Source organism: Carettochelys insculpta, chromosome 2 (genome assembly GCF_033958435.1).
Source record: "Carettochelys insculpta isolate YL-2023 chromosome 2, ASM3395843v1, whole genome shotgun sequence".
NCBI classification, from domain to species: domain Eukaryota; kingdom Metazoa; phylum Chordata; order Testudines; family Carettochelyidae; genus Carettochelys; species Carettochelys insculpta.
The window spans coordinates 90,364,044-90,385,378 of NC_134138.1; the positions used below are offsets into that span (position 1 = coordinate 90,364,044).

Genomic DNA, 21,335 nt, shown 5'->3' on the forward strand with positions numbered 1-21,335 from the left:
TGTTCAGGGAAGTGTTTAATACCATGTCTTCTGATATATAATAAACTCACATCCAGCAGCCCTGGGACCAGGAAGTTGCTGGATATTCAAATATTCGGGATAATAGAGAGGTATATCTAGCAATGGATAACACTAAAGAATGAGATTAGAGGTGGAGAAACAAACAAATGTATGAGGGGTACTTTGTCATCAACAGTAGTATTGTATGCGGTACACTTATACTGTCTTTGTGTTTACTTTCACTATACTGTACTTATGGAAAACATAACTAGAATTTACTTATGGTTAAAATGCCGGATATGAGTTTGCTCTGTTATGTTTACTTTGTCATTCTCTGTTGTACAGGTGGTTCTTGGTCAATTGTAAACTGCAGAATATGGATTGTGTTCCAGAAAGCAAACTTTGCACTGCAGACATTGCTTCCTGGCCAAATGTTCACTCCCAGTCTACATGCCTGGATATTTTGCTGTTTTACACAACAACTGATTCTGCTTCCACCATAAACTTGAAATGGGGAGACAGGAGTGGAAAAATCACGAAATCTCCATTTCTTGACTCCCAAAGGGTGTAACACTAATCCAAGAATAGTACCTCTCTAATCATATTTGGGACACGCATATTGTGCGAAAGCACACTTGCAAAATTGCAACATCCTTTTGAAGGTGACATCAGCACTTTTTATGGGGAACTACTCTTCTGCAGCAGCCTGCGAGATTGAAAGGGCAGACTTTGCCATTTGCAGTGTCCCATTCAAGTAGTGCCGCTACTCCTTTTTTGGTAACTGCACTGAACTGCCTTGTCCAATAGGCAAACCCGTCCTCCTCCACCCCGCAAAAGGGCCATATCCTGAAGCCCTGGCTCGCCCTGTGCTCTCTAACTTTCATAGCACTGAACAAAAAATCAGTCCTGTAGCACCGTAAAGACTAGCAGTACTGTACTCTGTAGTAGGTAATGAGCTGCCCTGGGACAGACCCAGTTCTTCAGCTCCGGAGAACGCTGACGAGCAATGTGGGGTGGGGGGCCCAGCAGGATGTACCACACCCCTCCTGCTCCCTGCAGGATCGCACCACCTCAACGTTCCACTAGCGCTGATTGGCCCACAAGAGATCGCTCGCGTTCCAGCGGCCAAAGCCGCCGGAGGCTCGTGGGCATCCGGGTAGCGGGTGCGCGCTTCCACCCGTCAGCTCGTGCGCGCTCGCGGCTTCCTCCCTCTCGCCCCTCCCCCACGTGTTTGCCTGTGGCGCAGGCGCGCTGGGTTCCGGCCCTTTCAGGCTGTTCAAACAGGAAGGCGGACATATTTGTGCGAATTTCTCACTCCCTCCCCCCGCCCGCACCGCTTCACTTGCTGCGACCGGACCGTGCCTCGGTGCTCGCTCCCTCTCGCAGGGCTTCTTCGGCGGGAGAAGCGGCTTTCCCCTTGCGGCCCGCCGAGAAGGGAGATGGGCGCGACGCCGGGGCTGGAAGCTGCGGCGAGCTGAAGCGCGGCACCCGGCCGGGCAGCGGAGGGGGGAGGCGGCGAGTCCCGGCGGGGCCGCTCAGGCGGGGCGCAGGGGAGCCGAGGAGGAGCCGCCGGGGAGGAGGATGCCGCTGTTGCTCCGTTGAAGCCGCTCGTGCCCGAGGGGGGTCGCCGCGCTCGAGGGGGGGGGGGGCCTCCTCCGGAAGTGGGGGCCAGGCCGGCCTGCGCAGCTGGCACCCCGCTGCCCGGAGCATCTTGGGCTCCGGCGGGGGCAGCGCCTGACCCCGCACCGCCGCCCCGGAGCTCCATGGAGGGAGTCGCCCCGAGGCGCTGAGGAGTTTCCTGTTTTCATGCTGGTTTTTGCTTCAAAAGCAGCTGCTCTTGGGGAGCTGGCGCCGAGCACCAGCAGAAGTCGCGAGAGGAGGAACCGCTCCGTTGGCACCCAGGGCGGCCGCCTGGCTGGGGGAATGCGGCGAGGGAGACCGTGGTGGAGCGAGGGGTCCTGCGCCGTCGTGGTCGCACCCTAGAAAGGCGTGTTTGTGGGTAGGGGGTCAGGCTCTTCCTGTCCCACCCTCAGCTCTGAATCTTTTGGGGGAGCGAGTGAGACTTTCCTACGTCCTCGCCACTGACTTCTCTGGTCTAGGGACCACTCGGGAAGAATCGCAGCCTGGTAGCTTAGTTTTGCTGTAGAATACAGAAAACCCTCATCCTCGAAAACATGTCGACAGGCGAAAACTTTGAGTCTCGCTTTGAAAAAATCGATGTCATGCTAAGGGATCCCAAATCTGAGGTGAACTGTGACTGCTTACTGGTGAGTAGCGTTCACGTTTCTGCGAATGTGGTTCCCTGCAGGATCAAACTGAACAAGCTTTGCTCAGTCGCGTCATTGAACTCTTGTTTCTATTTGTTTACTGGTGATGAGCATTGTAACCTGTGCGTGTTTTGTGCATCCGAACAGTGAGAGACTCGTCAGTACCATTGAAGTGTCTGCCTCTTCTTCCCTTCTCCCTCTTCCGTTTCCTATACAGGTCGTGTGTCTTGTTCTCACTCTTTGATTTCTCTGTTTTTTATTGGGGGGCAACGTTCATTTTATCGTTCAGTGGAATGATAAGTTATTGCCACGTCTGAAACCGGACACTATCCTTTAACTAGGCGTGGTGAATAAACTTATTCAATAAAAAGAGTGCACTTTTGAGAAGTGAGGCATGTAAGCAACTTATGATTCAACTTCAATTTGAGACTCTTGCATATGTACAGTAATATTGTGCAAATACTAATTTTCACGTTGTTGCTGTAAAAGTGGTTAAAATAACCTTACACATGAGGCTGTAAATGACTTGCTGAAGACTATGAAAGAAGGCTGTTGAAGTGCTGGGAGGAGAATTGGGAGCACTCTTTTCTGTTCCCCCTACTTGATCCTATATTCCCCTCTTGCTGCTTCAGTTGTTTGGAGTCTTGACACATTTCAGTGTTTTCATGAGTGGCACATGGTAAAGTGAAAGATATATCTAGCTGTTGAAGGGGTTTTCTTAAATGGTAATGGTTGGTGTAGGCAGTTTCATATGAACTGTTAGATTAAAAACCAATCAGAAACTAATTTTGAAATAGACTCAAGTATGCCCGGATGCCTTATTTTTACATTTGTCACATGCAGCAATAATACATTTAAGTAAGTTAGTAGGCTAGTTCTGCAAAATTTCTTCTTGATGGGTCGAAGTGCTTATTGAATAGAATAGATTTTTAGTTTTTCAGCTCTGTCATGGTCAGCGGCAATTAAGGAGATTTTATACCTAATAAACTTTTGAAAAAGCTGTGTTAGGCGTACACACAATTGTTCTTTTTCCTGTTATCTCTTCTTGTGGCAACATTCAGCTTCAAATGAAGACAAAAATTACTCTTTATTTTTTTAACTTGTGGGCATGTGCTTCTAAACAAAACGTGCACCTTCGCAATACAGTGAATTTGTAAGTAAGCATTTGTAAGCTAATAACCTACTACTTAGTTATGGACTTCTGAAGTTTTAGCACCTTGTATATTTAGTCTATGAAAAACATCTCTTCATCAATAGCAGGGCATAGCTGTTTCATGTGTGTGTTGTTTCACATAACTGCTGAGAAATTCATGGTCTAAAGCATAGTTTCCAAAACTTAAAAAATTTGCATACCCATTTTGGGACTTCAGCTTTATGGGCATAACGCCCCCCCCCCGGGCTTTTTTTTGTAATTTTATTTTCTTTTGAGTACCCCTTGAAATCCTTTTGTGTTCCACCAGTGGTATGTGTACCACCAGTTGGGAAATCCTGCTCTAAAAGATGCAAGGGCCAATGTACTGCTTCCAACTTTGGGCAGTATGAATGTAATGCAATTGAAATCCTAATGAGTAGTAATTATATGTAGGGCAATGCTACTCTAGTTATTAAGAAACTTCTGACTTTTAACAAATTTTGATACTCATACTAACATAAGGAACTGATAATGATGTGTGCTGTAAGCTATGTACTGCCGTAGCTGTACCTGTGGCCTCATACCTTGCTTTGAGCACAGGAAGTCAAATGTCTTCCCCATTTTATATTTACTACACTTTCAGTTTTTAGGCTAGCAAATTACTAGCCTATCTGTTTGTCCACTCATAAAAGGAACTACAACCATAACTTGGGAGCTGTGACACAGGAATTCCAAGAATGTTGCAAGTAGCAGGATTGGGGTGTATTGGCAGAGTTTACTTCAGCATGTCTAGACAGCAAGTATGTCAAGAAACTTGATTACAAACATTACTCCAGATTTTAGCGTAAACTGGGCCTTATCTGTATTTCGTAGCCTTCTTTTGGTTCATCTGCTCTACAGACAGGAACCGCAGGAGGAGGATGATTGTGTTAGAACCAGATTCACTATCTACTTACAGTGTAGGCTGGGCCTATACATAGCTCCAGCCTGGGTCTTGACATATGGTTTTGGGAAGAAGGGGCTTTCAAAATCGGGGTTGTTTTGAACAGCTCCCTGCTACACAGGCAGCTTGTATTTTGAAAGCAGCACTTTCAAAGCACGTGTGGCTGCCATTATGCTAATGAGGTGCTTCATATTTATGGCAGCGCCTCATTAGCATCTGCCGAAATGCCTCATTACCATGTCCTTCTGAAAGCAGGGGGCTAGTGTGGCCACAGCCTTTCAGTGCAACTTCTGGTTGGATCTGTCCTGCACAAGCTTTCTTAAATTAGGAGTAAGGGATGTGCAAACCCTTTGCAATTCAGCGCAGAAGTTTTTTGTCTGTTAAAACCCTGCCTGGCCTGTTCTGTACACTTCCAAGTGCATTGATGTCCCTGCTCCTCCCTTTCCCTCGCAGCACTTCTGGAGTGCCATTAGAGCGGCTGACTTGTGCCTGATCCCGCTGGTCCCTCTCCTTCCCAGAGCTTGAAGGCTGGGAATCAGCTGTGAAGGAAGGGAAGGAGCAGGGACAAGGTACAAATAAGCTAATTAATAACACTGGAGGAGAGAGGTAGAAGAATAGGTAGGAACAGGGTCTCCCCAGATATGAGCAGTGTTACCTATAAGCTGACTGCTTGGATGACTACCAAGGAGATTCACATGCTGCCCAATTGATTAGCAGACTGCACACTGCCGGCATCATGTGTTTCTACTGTAGCGCACATAACAAAATATATTCTGCCCATGGATGGAAAAAAATAGAGCACACTGGTTGATAGGGGAAGGGCAAAGGCAGAGCTTAGAGGGTGCTTGGGCCTCACATGAAACTCTGACAGGCTGCAGGTTACGCACCACTGATCTAGTGCCACAACAAAACACAACAAGAAGTTTTGTGGCACCTTACAGACTAACAGATATTTTGGAGCATAAGCTTTCATGGGCAAAGACCTGCTTCATCAGATGCACAGTCTGATGAAGCAGGTCTTTGCCCATGAAAGCTTATGCTCCAAAATATCTGTTAGTCTGTAAGGTGCCACAAGACTTCTTGTTGTTCTCAAAGCTACAGACTAACATGGCTACCTCTCTGGTACAATAAAATAAGTCATGTCTGGTGTGAATGATATGTTCTGTGTATTATAGCCTTTTTGTGTGAATTAAAAAGGAAGCATTTAAGAAGTTAGAAATGCATTCTGCAGAAAAAACATGTTCTTTTTAATAGCATTTGAAACTGGATAGACTCCTACACTCCCCCCCCCCCCCAAAAAAAAATAAAAAATAAAAAGTTAGGTTTCTGTTTCAATGAAAGCAAGTTGCCATAAACACCTGTCTGCTTTTGGTGGTCCCTGTTTCATTTTCAGATGCTTTGGTCAATTTATGTGGGCTGTGGCTTACTTATCACAGTGCTATTAATTTAAAATCTTTGTATGTGAAGGAGTTAATGCTTATTTATAGTACAGGTTGAACCTCTATAATCTGGAACTCCTTGTCTGGCAAACTCTGTAATCCGGCATAATTTTAGTTAAATTGGGTGACCCGTTATCATGGGTGTGGCCATGTTTCCTGTGGTACCATAATGTTTGTTTCCAGCCACCAGTCCTGGCTCTTAGTGTTCTTTGTTGGTATATAGCTCTATTTTACCCCTAAATGTCTTCTAGGAGCCCAGTAAACTGGGGAAGTGTTGGCAATGTGCTAGAAAATACTGACCTCCTGTTGTCCAGTAAATTTGTCCGGTTGGTTCTGGAGGGCGATGGATGAGTGCTTCAAGCTGTCCTGGATATCTTCTACCCTTAAAATAAAGGTTATCAGCATGCTAGAACTGTATTATATTAATAAAGTCTACTGCAGGGCTGCACAAAATGGGTGGGTGTTAAATTTCGTAAGGGGGTGCAGCGTGATCGGCTGCTGGATCACAGGCTCATTCATCTCTTCAAAAAGCTGAAATATTTTACTCTTTATGTTTGTGGATTCACATTTATATGCCAGTTAATAAAGCTTTTATAGCCTACATATTTATCTTCTTACACATGCTGAAAGGTTTTTTTCATATGAACATAAGGGACTTTTTTTGTAAGTTTAGATTATATTAGATGGGTTAGGCGGGCCCCCTGGCAATTGCAGATACAAAAAATGGGCCCTGATGTAAACTGTTTTCTCACTCCTGCTCTATTGTGTGAAGGTCATAAATCCCCATACGCATTTTCTATGTATGTAGATATAAATGCTTCAAATATTTTTAAGTGCAGGAAACAGTTTATTTTTTGTAGTTGTCAGGTGTACTTAGTCTTATAATTGCTTCCTTCACCCCAGCACCATTAGTCTTTTTCTAGAAATTCACTTGTCCCTCTCAACTTGGTTATTTTATATGTGCATTTCCTTGTCATGTAGTTCTGGATCTGTTCAGATGCTTGCACATCATGAACTGGTTTATTTGTAATCCTGACTCTGCTTGCAATGGAATCTAAAATATTGTGAGAGCATAAGACAAGGAAAACAAATGCAAAGAAATGAAGCGGCAGTATGAATGGAGGCAGATGTCAGTGGGGGTCACATAAGTGACATCAGAGTTGAGAAAAAACCTATCTTGGGGCAGAGAAACTGTACTGGCTAGTAAAAAGAACAAAGTGTAACTAGAGAGAGAACTATAAATGCAGAAAAAAGGCACAAAGATAAAACAAAAGAAATTTGCAGTTTATTACTTACTTAATTTATAAGTGTCTTCAGTTAATTTTGTATTGTGTTGCTGTAGCAGTCCTACATACTTACTTTCTTTAAAAAGTACATGTTAGAGCTTAAGGAAGCATCTCAAAATATCAAGCCCTAGGAGTCTAATATGTAATGTTGAAATGATCAAGTAAAACAGAGGGTGTGTTTAAATAAGTAGGCAGACAGTTTTTAGGGTGTGCACTAATGAGCTATTGGTGCACACCTTGTGTATTAAACAGGGCCAGAGGCAAAACAATGCATTAATGCAAACTGCTGTTTCACTGAAACATTAAACAGTTAAACCTTTTTTTCTCTGACTATACTATAATACAGAAGTGATTGTAAAAATATATAAGGGGAAAGTGGCCCAGTTCTTGGTTCTCAGTATTTTAAAACTTTCTGAATGAAAACATTGTGGTCTGAAATGGCTCCTACTCATTTCTTATCAAAAATAACTTTAAATGATAGCTTGGTAAAATTCCACTTGGCTATTTTTGATTTCTGAGTACAAAAAGCTCTGACTTTTTTTTCATGTCTTAACTATGTCAGACATTTGCTAACTCAAACAGCTTAATTTTCAAACTTCAAACTCACCATAATCCTCAGAAGACAAGTGCCTCTTGATTTGTTCAGAAAGTTGGCTTAAAAATAGCTATTTGACAGTAATGTGTACTGCATTATGCACTGCTAATTTTATTTAGTCCCAGAAGAAATTCCAGATTCTGTTGCTTAAAAATATGTCTAAGTGCAGCTTCTGGATTTTCTTAGCACAATGGTATGATTTAGACCTGATATTTCTTGGGTATAATGAGATGACTGACTGCATATTAATGCACCAAAGTCATGCTAGTGTTACATGATTTACTTTTTTCCCCTCCTCTCTCCCCCCAACCCCCTTGATGAGATTCTTTAGCTTTAAAATATTTAGTGTTAAGTTTCTGTTGCCATTAAAATATTTTCTACAAGATTTAGATAACTATTTCAGGAGATTTTACTCCTGCCCTTTTCAACTAGCACTTTGACATTTTATCAGTCTTCACATTTCTTTCCATCCTTCCATCTGTCAAACACAGTCATGTTACCTGACATAGTGAAAGACATACATTGATTTGTGCAAGAAGCAATCTTTCAAAGTCAGGAAGGGTAAAACATTTAAGATATTTGAAATTTAAATGTTCTTTGTTAATAGTCTGTCACTGTTTTCCAAAACTTCTATCTTAATTGTCAGTTTTACAGTCCCATTCCTCACTGGCTAATACTGCTCCTGAAAAGTGAAGGAGATGCTCCTGCATCTAGTAAAATCCTAAATTAGTGCACACATGATCCGTTTTTATAGATTGACAACTGTTTTCCTCAGTTACTCATGGTTGAAAAGGAGTCTTGTTGCAGAGTTGATGAATATATTCATCTTTGAGATACTACACTAAAAAAATTTGTTTACCAGGTTAAAGTATATCTTGGACAAATTAGTTAGTCTTTGTATTTAGTTGTAACATCATAGATAACTAGGGCCCTACCAATTAAAGGGTCATGAAAAATGCATCACAAGCTGTGAAATCTGATCTCTGCTGCTGGGTGCCTTAGGTTCCTAGCTGCTAGTCTGGCTGTTCTGGGGAGGGACAGGAGTTGTCCTTCCCTTGCACAGCTGTTCTTGGTGGATGGGGAGTTAGGGCTCTGGGCTTCTTCAGCCTCCATCTTCTGCCACAACTCAGGTGTTGCACTCAGAGCTTCCTCCTGCAGCAGCTTCTCCTCTGGGGCTGTGGACTGGCATTCTTATCTGCTCTAGCTCAGAAGTGAAGATGGCAATCTTGGGGACCCTTCTATACTAACTTGGCAAACCCTATGGTCCCATATTGGGGCAGGACCCCCATAGTTAAAGCACCATGAAATTTCAGATGCAAACAGCTGAAATTGCGAAACTGACCAACTTTAAAATACTCTGGCTATGAAATTGATGAGAATCAGCTGTTACTTTTGTAGGGCCTACTAATAATGCTTTCCTAAGTGCTTTATAATCTGTAGAGGGAGAAAGGAATTAAGTACAAAATGCCTTTTTAATCCTAACTTTAACCAAGAAATTCAGTAACTTGGCTTGGAGGCACTGTTCCTTATTGGATGGAGGCACTGGCTGTGGAACTTGGCTTAAGTGGGTTCTAGTTCTAAGTTTGACCTTTACTCACTAAGAGTTGTTAGCACTTTGCAAACGTTTGAGGTGAACATAGGCCGTATGTTTCACTAATTTAGCTGTGTATTCAAAGTGCCACCTTTTTCAAATGTACACCATATGCTGCTTATACCTTTTGATTTCATAATCTGGTGATATGGCTTATATTGTTGGTTCTAAATATTAAAACTTTGGCAACAAAAGGAAGACAAAAGTTGGATTTTTAAAAAAATAGTTTAAGTTGGTTTCTGTCATAATGTGTTTAATTCACCATTAATAACTGAAGCACTTCGAAGGTAGCAAATATTTAAGCACATTATCAATTATCAAATATTTTATGAGAATATTAATGTCTTCTTAGTAATTTCAAAATATAAACACAACTTCATATTTTCCTCAAAACAGTTAATTGTTTGTTTAATGAGGTAGAAGTTGAAAACTAAGCCTCTGACTTCTCTTTGGATTCAGTGGGTACAGAACAGTAATTCTTCTTTAGTAAGAAATGAAGGTTATTTGGGGTACATTTCAATCCTATATTAAATATTCAGAAACTTTTTTGCTTATCTTTTGTCTTGTTACAGGATGTTGAAAGAAGCTAAGGAGAGAACCGTATGTAAAACTGTGTTCTCTGTAGCGTTCCCCACTATTGAGCAACTGTGCTTTCATTGTTGTTCTGTAATCTTGTGGTTCATTTGGACTCTTCATGGCCTATACATGCCCAAAGAGCCATGGCATTGGAAAACACTTGTGTCTTTTTGCGGGTGCCCAAAAGATGCTATCATCAGAGGCACAAATCTGACCAAAGTAATATGTGCATTTTTGACCTCTGGGCTTGAGTCTCTTTCAGGCCTCTTCCACTCCTACATCTTGGAGCATAGGCCATTGATGACCATTTGCTAGGGTCCCCTATTCTGGGCAGTTGTTTCCTGTTCTGACAAGGTGTATCCTGTGTTCACATCATGGTCCCTCGAGATGATCTCCCTTTTAGCTAGAATCCATATCTAAGAATGAAAATGTTTGTCTGGAGAGATTTCCACTGGAACAAAATGCAGTAGTTTCCATGCTCTGAGCATTGTGTTAGGAGCAAACTAAGTGTAGCTATGGGACACAGCTGAAAATCCTTCATGAGAGAGGTTATAACTACCTGAGAAATTTTCTTCCTCCACAGTTTACTATTTCTGCTGATTGATCTAGACTTCAGGAATTATGCAGCTTTTAATCCATAGGAGCTGGATCTAAACTGAGATTCATTCCAGGAGATATGAATTACTATGGATACCGCTCCAAACTCATTGGGTTCTTGCAACCCCTGCATAAGTCAAATTAGTGGGGAGCCATGAAACTGACCAGGGCTCCAGTGAATGGAGGGGAGCTGGGAGCCAGGCAGCAGCCTGGCTCCCAGATCCCCTCAGCTGGCAGGAGCTGGGAAACTGACCCAGTGCTGGTCAGTTTCCTGGCTCCCACCAGCAGCAGGAAGCAGGAACCAGGCTGCAGCCAACTTCCAAGCTCTCTGCCACTCTGGGAGCCAGATGCAGCTTCTTCCCGGCTTCCCTCCGGCAAGTGATACTGGTCTAGGTGAATAGTTGGTCTGATCCAGTATGGCCATTGTTCTCCTAGGATTGCCCCAGTACAGATTATGTGCAAAATTCTAAAAGGATCTATTTTTCTCCAGCTGGGGGAAGCCGAGGCAAAGCTGCAATCTTATGGCTGTCTGACCGCCCAGCTGGGAGAAGCTGGGGAGAAGCTGCAGTGGCAGGGCTTCTCCACTGCTTATCCCAGCTGCTGTAGCTGGAGGCTGGAGCACTTTTGATTTGCACTTAATTCTTATTAAGGCAAGTTAAGTGCAAATTGAAATTGTGCATACCGGGGATTACTGTATGACAGAACCTGCATTTGGCTACTGCCTAGGGCTGGATGGACCTCTTGGTCCTTACCTAGGCTCTACAAGAATTTTAAGTGTTTTGCTTGTACAAAATCCCTGTCTTCCTATGGCTCAGAGAAAGTTTTTGACTTTCAAATGTGAGACTTCTGGGTCTGTCTTAACCAGAAGCTGGGTCTGGCCAAAAGGGGAGCAATCACTCACTGAGTGCTGTGTTCTGGTCATTGCTTCTGAAGCATCTGATACTGGTCTAGGTGAATAGTTGGTCTGATCCAGGATGGCCATTGTTCTTCCAGGATTGCTCCAGCACAGATTATGTACAAAATTCTAAAAGAGTCTATTTTATCAATCATCTGTTAAATATTTGATGTTCATCCTGTCAGCAGATGGCCCCCAAGGTAACCCTTAGAAGGCACGTATGGTTCGGAATTGATCTGAACCCCAGAGCATCAGGGAAAACCAGAGGTTTATGGGATTTGCCAGCTTTTGCAGGAGCTTTATTCCAAATTCCTTAAAGGTCAGAGCTCCTGTAACTGCCATCCTCTGCAATATAATAAGATTTCACTGGCTTCTGAAGGCATGCCATGCCTTTGAACACCTGAAGATACGTTTAATGTTTGCCCTGCTAGTAATCCACTCTGATCCTAACTTACACTTTGTCTCTGAGGCTGATGCTTTTGATGTCACCAGGTTGGTACTATACTGTGAAACTGGACTCTAACATGTGATGCATCCATGTGCACATCTTTTTCACAAAAACAAAACCAAGCTGAAAATTACCATGAAATAGCAGACAAGGAGTTACTTGCCATTAAAGCTGGATTGGAGACTTGATAATACTGGGGGACCAGACACCCCTTCCTGATCTTTTCTGACAATGAGTCTACCACACCTGTAGTCTGCCAAAGTGCTGAAACAGTGGAAGTTGCATTGTCATAGTCTTCTTGAGATTCAACTGCACAATGACAGCTTGCTTGGGCAACAAGAGAACATAGCGAGGAAGTCAGTCCGTATCTTAAATATCTATATACTAATGCAAGATGTAACAGGTGAACAAGGAGTGCTAATGAATGAATAAAATATGGCATAATTGGCATCACATACTTTACAGGATAATACAACTGCCTAGAATATTCGTATAAAAGGGTACAGCTTGCTCAGAAAAGACATGCATGGGAGAAAGGAGATGTTACCTTGAATATTAAAGACGTATACATTTGGACAGTGGATAAGCTAGAAATAGGAAACAGACTTGTAGAAAATCTCTGGGTAAAAATACAGGGGTAAGGTCATGGTAGGGGAATATAACAGGCTCCCAACCAGGAAGAAGAGGTGGATGAGTTTTTTTTATTTTATTTAAAAGCAAAAAAACAAAACAAAACGAAAAAGCTAACAGTCATCCAAAGCACAGGCCTTGCTGCAGAGGGAGGATTTCGTCTAGCCAGATATCTACTGGGAAAATTCAGAGTACGGATTGTTAGACAAGTTCTTGGAATGCCTTAGAGGCAAGTTTGCATTTCAGAAGGTGGGGAAAGCAACTAGGGGAGAGGCAGGTCTAGATTTTTTTCTTTAAAAACAGAGAGAGAGAGAGAGAGAGATGGGAAGTGGTTGACAATTTGAAAGTGAAGGGCAGCTTGGTTAAAAATTACCCTGAAATGCTGGAGTTCATGATTTTAAGGAATGGTAGAAGGAAAGTGCAAAGTACAGAAAATGGGTTTCAGGAAGGCAGATGTTGGCAAACTCCCCGAGTTTGCTGCTTCAGATCTCATAAAAAGCAAGTCTAGGAAAACAGTTTGAAAGGTGGCAGTTGTTCAAAATGACAGTAAGTACACAAGAGCAGCTGATCCCACTACATAAGAAAAATCAGAATTATGGCAAGAGACCATCCTGGCTTAACCAGGAGGATTTTGTGCGTTCCGTTGGGTTCTGCAATCCAGTTGTTGGTGTGTACGTGAGCTTCTGAGTTTTAGTAGCAGTGCTCCGGAAGTTACACATGAGGTACATGCCTTGTGGCGCTATTAGCGTTTCATCGAGTGTGCATGCATTGTGGACCTGTCAATTCCTTCTCAGCTGTTTGAGACTGAGCTCTCAGCAGTCCCTTTAAAAACTTCATTTTACTACTGTTAGTTTACTTAATTTAAATTCTAGTTCTTAGATCCTTAGCTACCTTCTAATTTTTTTCTTTCTGCTCTTCCTTTAGTAGTGTTAAGACTCGATAATGAACCACAACACACGAGGTTCACCAGGATTTAAAGCTGAACAACATGCAGGAAAGTAATGCTAGTATCAGATGGACACGTTTAATGTGTCTCTTGTGTAGGAGACACATATGCCTCAGAAATATGCACATTGTAACAAAATGAAAACCAAGGTATACAAAGATGGAGATCCGAGGACTGGCCTTTTCTCTGGTAGGGACTCCAGAGTCCAAAAAAAAAAATCTGTTTAGAAATGAGCACCTGTGAAATTCCTGAAACCTGTGGCACTGCCCAAGCAGTAGCTGCTGCTAAAAGACAGTGCTTTGTAGCAGAGATGAAAATTATGGAAAGTTTTATGGATTTTATTAATGATATATCAGAGGAGAAAAGGGAGCACTTCAAGTCACGAATCGGTGAGCTGCAGATGATTCTGTGGACTGTCCTGCAGATATCATTAGACATAGGTAACACAGCAGCTGGGCTACCACTATAGCTGTAGTTACTTGATGGGCTCTGTGGCTGAACTCTTCAGGATTCCCACGAGAAATATAGACTGTGGTCCAAGACCTCACATTCAAGGGTGGAAAAACTTCGCACCCAAAACCATCAAAGTGCTGCATGCCCTTAAAGACTCACAGACATTCACATACCTGTTACAAAAAAGTGAAATGGCCACTGGCAGGGCCCTAGGTTGGGACTTGGAGCAGAGGGAGGACCCCCACATCTTGGCTGCCACCCACCCTGCTGGTTATGACTCTGTTTGGTGCCCTCCATTGACCAAAGAGGTTGTTACAGTAACTGTAGGCAATAGGCTTCACTGCCCTTCTGTCCAACAGTAGTGAAGGATATAGGTACTGATTGCACAGTACTGAGATATGGGGTAGCCTTTACATTTGGCTGTGGGGATTTTGACATGATACTTGCGCTGCCCCGAAGTGTGATGGGGGTGTATCAGCCCCATGACAAGGATTTCACCCAGAGCGAGATTTATTTGCAAAAGCCCCAAACAGCAAATGCCCAAGATTCTGCTCAAGAGCAGGCCTGGTACCATAATCAATTGGGAATGCATTCCTCACCAGATGGGATGCATCTCTCCTGTATGTATTCTCACCCATTCCCCTACTATAGAAGAATACAGAAAGTTAGTACCAAGCAAGTCCTCCTAATAATGCCCACTTGGTGAAGACACCCATGGTACCTTACATAACACAGATGTCAGCTTGTACTCAAGTCGCTCTTCTGCTTAGATGGACCTGTTAAGACAATGTCAGAGTCAGATTCACCACCCAAACACATATATGTTATAACGGAAAACATCGTTCCTCTGTTGTTCTCTAATGACTGACTGGATTGCTTAGAATAGTCTAAACAAGTGCTACTTTACAATACAGTACAAAATCTACAACTTTTATAAGACTTACCTGTGATGGGTTGGATCACAGAAATCCCCCTGGGTTAATTTCACATACAAGAATGACACAGGCACAAAAGTAGGATATATATTTTCAATAGACTGAAACTTTTTAAAATTGGTATGTTACATCATACATTTTGCTTAAAAGGTCTTTGAGTTAGACATATTCATAAACCAATTTTCATAAAATGTTGGGGCCCATGATACTACATACAGAAGTGCAATAAATTTATCCCATTTTGAACTTCAAAACAAATCATTGTGAAGTCGACACTCCTTTCACTGGTACTAGATTATAGCCTTGAATTAAAATAATCCACCCTGTCTATTGGCTCAACAAAAATATGCCTCATGGCTATTGCTACCTTTTATCAAAAATCAATGACTCTGTGCTATTTGCCCACCCAATCACCAGATGGTTTTTCAAGGGCATATAAACTTTCTATTTGGTAGGACCTAAATGTTGTTCTAACAGGGCTCACTTGAAAATCTTTCAAACCCCTGGTGACCTGCTCCCTACCTACTGATTCATGAAAATCGCATTTCTAATAGAATCACATACACTTGACATATGGGAAAAATAGAGGCTCCCACGAAAGACCCACCACACATTTTCTTGTAAAAGATATTTACCTAAATAACCAATCCAGAATCCATATGACACCCTTGTCCTTTCCTATAAATCAGCCTTTATTGCTCTTTCTCATACCAGATGAGTGTGTGCTTGAAGCTAGAATGGACATCATAGATGTTAGGTGTTAGCATTCTATTTGGAGAGAACCAAACCATTCAGAGCTTTACTGAAAACTGTTCATATTTAATGCAGAATGGTCCAAAGTAGCTGCTGTATTTAGGCAGAGGTGCTCAAAATAGCTCTTAAAGAATTGACAGGTCTCAGATGTAGAAAAAAGAGGAGGAAAGTATTAGGGAAAAGAGAGTGTTCCTCTGGGTTTCAGGTTTTGCTCCCAAATGTTACAGGTTGCAGCTCCCTTGTCCTGCATCCTTGGGACCTGAGTGGTGTTGAACAAGGGGATTTGCTGGACAACAGGAGGTCAAGCCCCCCAGGCTGCTGGGAGGGTAGGCCCCCCTCTTGTGAGGCTGCTGGGCTCCCCTGCCCTGGCTAGGTTCTCTGCTGCTGCGGGACTGCCGTCAGGACTCCGTGCTGCAGGGCTCCCCGGCTGGGCTCCCTGCAGCTGTGGGGCTGCAGGTGGGACTGCCTGCTCCAGCTGGCTTCCCGTTGTGAGGCTGCTGGCGGAATGCTGGCTCCCAGCCGCGTGGGGCTCCTGGCAGGCTCCTCACAGTGGAGCTGCCCAACCCCAGCCAGGCTACCCAACCTGGATCCTTGTCCTAGGGCTGCCCCTGGAGCTACCCAGAGTAAGTTGCCAGCAAGCGTCTCTGCTACCAGCTGCACAACTGGAGCTCTCTGGTCCAGCAACATCCATTGTCCTCCTGGACAAGAGAGTGCTGCATGAGAGTTTCAACCTCCATTTTTTTAAGAGTTCAGGACCAGCAGCCTTACAGAGATTGGGGCAAGGCTCCCCCTTCTAACCAACTGGGGATGAGCTGAGAAGTGCACATAACTGTTTCCTTCCTTCTCGTAAATCTTTTAGACGTTCACCATTTATCAAAAATAATCAGGAGCTATGAAAAAAATACACTTTGCAATGACAGTGTTGGGAGCCACAAAGAAGTCCTTGAAGAGCTGCAGGTTGCAGACCCATGGGTGGGTAGAAAAACCGAAACTATGGTTGGCTAGAATTCTTTCCAAGCTTTTCAGTGTTTGAGGAAAAATTGGTTCTAACTTACTTTGATAATGTTAATTTACTTTAAGCAAAGTTGTTGCAGTTCTGTCTCTTTCTCTGATAGTTGTAACCTGTACCAGGCTGGCTACACTGGGTTAAGAACCACATGAAGCTCTTTTATCATTAATGTGTGGTTAGCAGAGCGCCTCCAGTAGCCTTGCTCATTCCCCACTTATGAGACTGGGGGTGGGGTGGGAGAGCTCAGGATCTTTGCTTTATTTCAGGGCGGTGGGGAGAGGGTGAACAGGCATCTGCCCAATGGGGATGATATAAAGCTGCTGGGACTTGAGCAGGGCTGAAGACAAGAACTCAGAGAAGCCCACTCTGGTTCTTGAACTTCTGAAGATTAGCATGTGCAGCTGGGAAGATCACCCTTGCTTTTACACTGTCACATATCTTACATGTGCTGCATATGTTTGAACAGCTGCTTCTGGAATGTCTGTCCAGCTCTGTCTTCATATCTCTTTGCTTTTAAGTCTGAATGACTCTAGTTTTTCAGTCAACTGCACAGTTCTGATAGGGAGCCATAAAAATATTTAAAATGCTCTCAGATGGCTTTTTCTGTACCTGAGAAGCCTGATCTTCAATAAAGGATGCAGCAGGGCTCAGATTGGGAAAGAATGCTGTATCCCGGTGGTCAGCTGGTTGTATTTCCTAATGTGGGGAGAGGTGTCTATGAATACTGAAAGTCTATCACATCTGAATGGTTGTACTGTATGATGCTGCACTGACCTTCCCAGCCCATCACTCATTCCTGTCCTCTGCCCCCCTGTGCCTCCATTCTTCCCTCACATCTCCATCTCCCTCTCCAATTACCAGGAGAGGAGCTGGATGCTGGCCTGCCTCATTCCAACTCCCTCAGCTTCTGACACTCTCAGCACAGTAGCTCCTCCAGCCCCTGGCTCCGAGCTGCCCACGTGAAGGCAGAACCTGGCTGCCACCTCTAGCAGGCAGCACCCACCGAGGCCTCGGCTGCTGCTCAGCACCACTGCAGGCAGTGGTGGCTGGATACTGACATGGTCCATGCATACAGGGCTGAGGGAAGAAAGCACCAGCATCCCTCATGCAGCTCCTCTGGCCCTGGTGGCCCCAGCTGCAGTGTTGGCTCCAGCAGTGGTGGCTCCAGCAGCTTTGGTGAGTCGCCAGCATTTATTTTGGAGAGGGGAGGGGCTGGCGGACGTTGTCCATTATTCCAAAGCCTGTTAAATCGATGCTTTACTGTATTGGATTTTCAACTGATTTCATTTAAGGTTAGGAAAGCTGCTGTCTCCCAGGCCTGAGTCTCCGCTTGTTTGGGCCGCAAAACAGGTGTGATTTTGGTGTAAAAATGCTGTATGAGGAATACTAGGGAAATGTTTTTGTATTTATCATTAATGATTAAAAAAATCCAGCTGCTACCCTAAACTGCAAAGCAGCTTCTGAATAAGCCATGGGTAGATTGTTTATTGGACAGTTGGGTCTGTGGAGGAAGGTGATTTAGTATATATAATTGAGGGAGGGCAGAATGGGTGTAGCTTTTTAAGGGACATAGGGGCACATGCATATTTTTCAGTTTGAGGTAAACTGGCAGATTAACCAGAGCTGCTAGCCTTCTTCCTCTCAAAGCAACAGATGGCCAGAGAGGTACCTGAAGTAGAAATAGGATAGCAGCTGCCCACTTCCTCCTGGAGTTACCGTGGATTGGAGGAATGTAAGATACAAGGCTACTTACAGATGGCTGTAAAAGTAAATAATAGCACATGGTAGCTTCAGGCAGAGCTGAGAAGAGAACCCAGATCGTGCACAGTCAGTCTGAAAGGCATCATGGTTGTGTGACTAAGACCTGTGTTATAGTCTCAGCTCTGCCTGAAGTTACTTTGTGCTGCCTTCCCTCTTACAAACCATCTGTAAGTAGCCTTGCATCTTCTGGGGCTACAAAAGCACATCTATGCTGCTGTAAGATGTGCAGTGTAAGCATAGCCTTATATTCTATCAGTGGAGGTGAAACTGTGTGTGTGTGTGTGTGTGTGTGTGTGTGTGTGTACGTACGTACACACCTGGGCATCTGTAGCCTGTGCCGAAGATTTCCAAAGGGGTTCCGAATCTCTATGTGGAAAATTTTAGGGTTTTACTAATGCAAAAAATTGAAAACCGCTGTATTAGATTTTGTAACTAACCCTAAGCCTTTGCATTAAGTACATAATGCTGTTAAAAGCTATGTTTTACAGCTTGAAAAATACTCTTAAAAAATCTACAAGTATATGTATTGGTTATTTTGGTGTTGGTGGTGATGAAATTTCATAAAATTTGGCAGACTTTTTATGGAATTTTTAATAACATGAAATCAGCATGTTGATTTAAGATTTCTAAACTTGAATTTGGAAATCAGCCCTGTTAAGAATATATTTTTGGTAAGGAGGAAATAATGAAGTATAAGAAAACTGAATGCTTCAGGCTATTGAGGAAATGCTTGTGTTCACCAAAAGGCACAATTCAGTCTTCTATAAAGACATACAGAACAAGCCCATATGATTGCTTGTGGCTGCTGTATGGAATACATCTGTACTACTTCCAAAGTTTAATTGTGCTAAGTTCTTCTTCACTTACATATTTTAAATATCTGCTTGACCTGTGATTGCTTACAATGGAGTGCTGCAGAAATACAGTAGTCCCTCAAGTTATGCGAGGGTTGCATTCCCACACACCCTTATGTAACTTGAATTTTGCATAAGTCAGGGAGAGCAGCTGTTTTCACTGGCGGAATGCATATTCTGCAGCGGGGGAAGCAGCAGGAGCATGTGAAGCTTCTTTTGAAAGATAAGCCCTGGGGTGGGATGGGGGGACACTTGGGGAAGGTTAAGCCAGGCTGTGGGTTGGGGCCGTGGGAAGGGAGGGAGTGGGGTGGTGGAGAGCCAGGGCTGCGCGGCCCTTTGGGGGTTGAGCTGGAGCATGGTGTGTGTGTGTGAGGCGGCGGGGTGGGGGAGGGAAGCTGGGCTTGTGGGGGTGGTGGAGAGCCAGGGCTGCGCGGCCCTTTGGGGGTTGAGCTGGAGCATGGTGTGTGTGTGTGAGGCGGCGGGGCGGGGGGGAGGGAAGCTGGGCTTGTGGGGGCGGGGTGAATGAGCCAGAGCTGTGTGGGGTGGGGGTGAACCAGGGCTGTGTGGGGGAGGGGAGGTGAGGTGAGCTGGAGCTGCTCAGGGTGGGGGAGCTGGATTTTGAGTTGCGCTTAACTTGCAATCGTACGTTCCGAGGGATTACTGTATAGCTACAGTCATGTCAGGAAGTTGTGCAGTCACCTTCATCTTAACTTGAGTGCTCCATGACTGCAAAAACTCAGTCTATTGCTGTTATGCATCTTTATATCCTTGAACGATACATGACAATAAAAAAAATTCGTACTTGAAAGAAATGTAAATGGTAGTTCACACATACTTTGTGACATTAGTCTTAATTCGTTGTGACTTTAATTTGTATGTCATCAGGCTATTTTTGATCTCCATGTTGGAAGTAGATTTTGTAGGAGCAGGCTGGGAATCTGCTACTGTTAGATATGGAGCCAACTATAATACTTCAGTTTCTGTTAGGAATGTTTGTTCAGTAAAAGTATGAAACTGATTAAAACTTGAGTTGTGTTCTGTACAGTTGGAGTTGGGGGGAAGAGAGAGAGAGACTATTATTTTTTAGTTGTTTTGTGACGTATATAAAAGGCCTGAAAGGTTAGTGGTGCAGTGGTGGAGACTTAGAACCAAAAATTAGGTTTAGGAATTAAAGCGAACATGGACCCTGAGGATCATCTAGTCATGCCATCTGTGTAAAATTTCATAGAATTTTATCCAGTGAGTCCTGTTTCAGACCCTGGCTTCTGGCTGAGTTAGAGAAATACATGGAATAGTTTCAGAGCGGGGTAGCCATATTAGTCTGTTTCAGCAAAATAATGAGGAGTCCTGTGGCACCTTAAAGACAAACAAATTTATATGGGCATAAGATTTTGTGCACTGGAGCCCACTTTGTCAGATGCATGAAGTGGAAACTTCATTTTGGCAGATATATAAACATGTGCAAAGATGGATGTGTTACATTACTATGCAGAGGACCAGTGCTGATGAGAACATTTAGGGTGGGTTTAGCACATTTCCAACAGTTGATGAGATGGTGTGAATACCGAATGAGGGACAACTCGCTTTTTGTAGTGAGCTAGCCATCCCCAGTCCTTATTCAGACCCAGTCTGATAGGGCCAGGTTTGCATGTAAATTCTAGCTCTGCAGTTTCATGCTGAAGTTTGTTTTTGGGGTTCTTGCTGAAGTATGACAACTTTCAAGTCTGTTACTGGGTGTTCAGGGAGGCATAGTACTCTTCTTTGGTTTTTGAATGGTAGCATTCTTCATGTCTGATTTGTGTCCCTTTTTTCTTTTGAGTAGAAACAATCTGGTTTGGCAAATGTAGGTGGCAGAAGGGTATTGCTGGTACATGATGGTATATAGTAGATGTGCAGGTGAATGAGCCCTGACCGTGTGGCTGATGTGATTAGGTTATGTGATGGTGTCACTTGAGCAGATACGTGGACAGAGTTGGCAATGAATTTGTTGCATGGATTGGTTCTTGGGTTAGTATTTCTGCTGTGTGGTATATAGTTGCTGGTGAGTATTTGTTTCAGGTTGGTTGGCTGTCTGCAAGCGAGAGCTGGCCTTTCAATAAAAAAAGCAGTCCAAGTTTATTACTTATAGTCATGGATATAAATCTGTACCTTTTTTATTTCTACTCTGAATCTGTTTAAGTTTTGCATCCGTCAATTTAGTATAATTATTCTTGTCGTGCTAGATC

General features: G+C 43.5%; 1 protein-coding gene across 3 annotated transcripts in view; it reads left to right on the top strand.

The window, feature by feature from the left end:
* Positions 1-1,283: 1,283 nt before the first annotated feature.
* The window catches only part of ROCK1 (Rho associated coiled-coil containing protein kinase 1), a 177,726-nt gene continuing 157,674 nt past the window's right edge, over positions 1,284-21,335 (top strand). For all 3 annotated transcript variants that reach the window (XR_012644448.1, XM_074987345.1, XM_074987346.1), the window contains exon 1: positions 1,284-2,267. Coding sequence is in view for 2 of the 3 variants with exons in the window: in XM_074987345.1 (XP_074843446.1) it covers positions 2,175-2,267 (93 nt within the window). In the remaining variant the exon portion in view is untranslated. The remainder of the gene's footprint in view (positions 2,268-21,335) is intronic.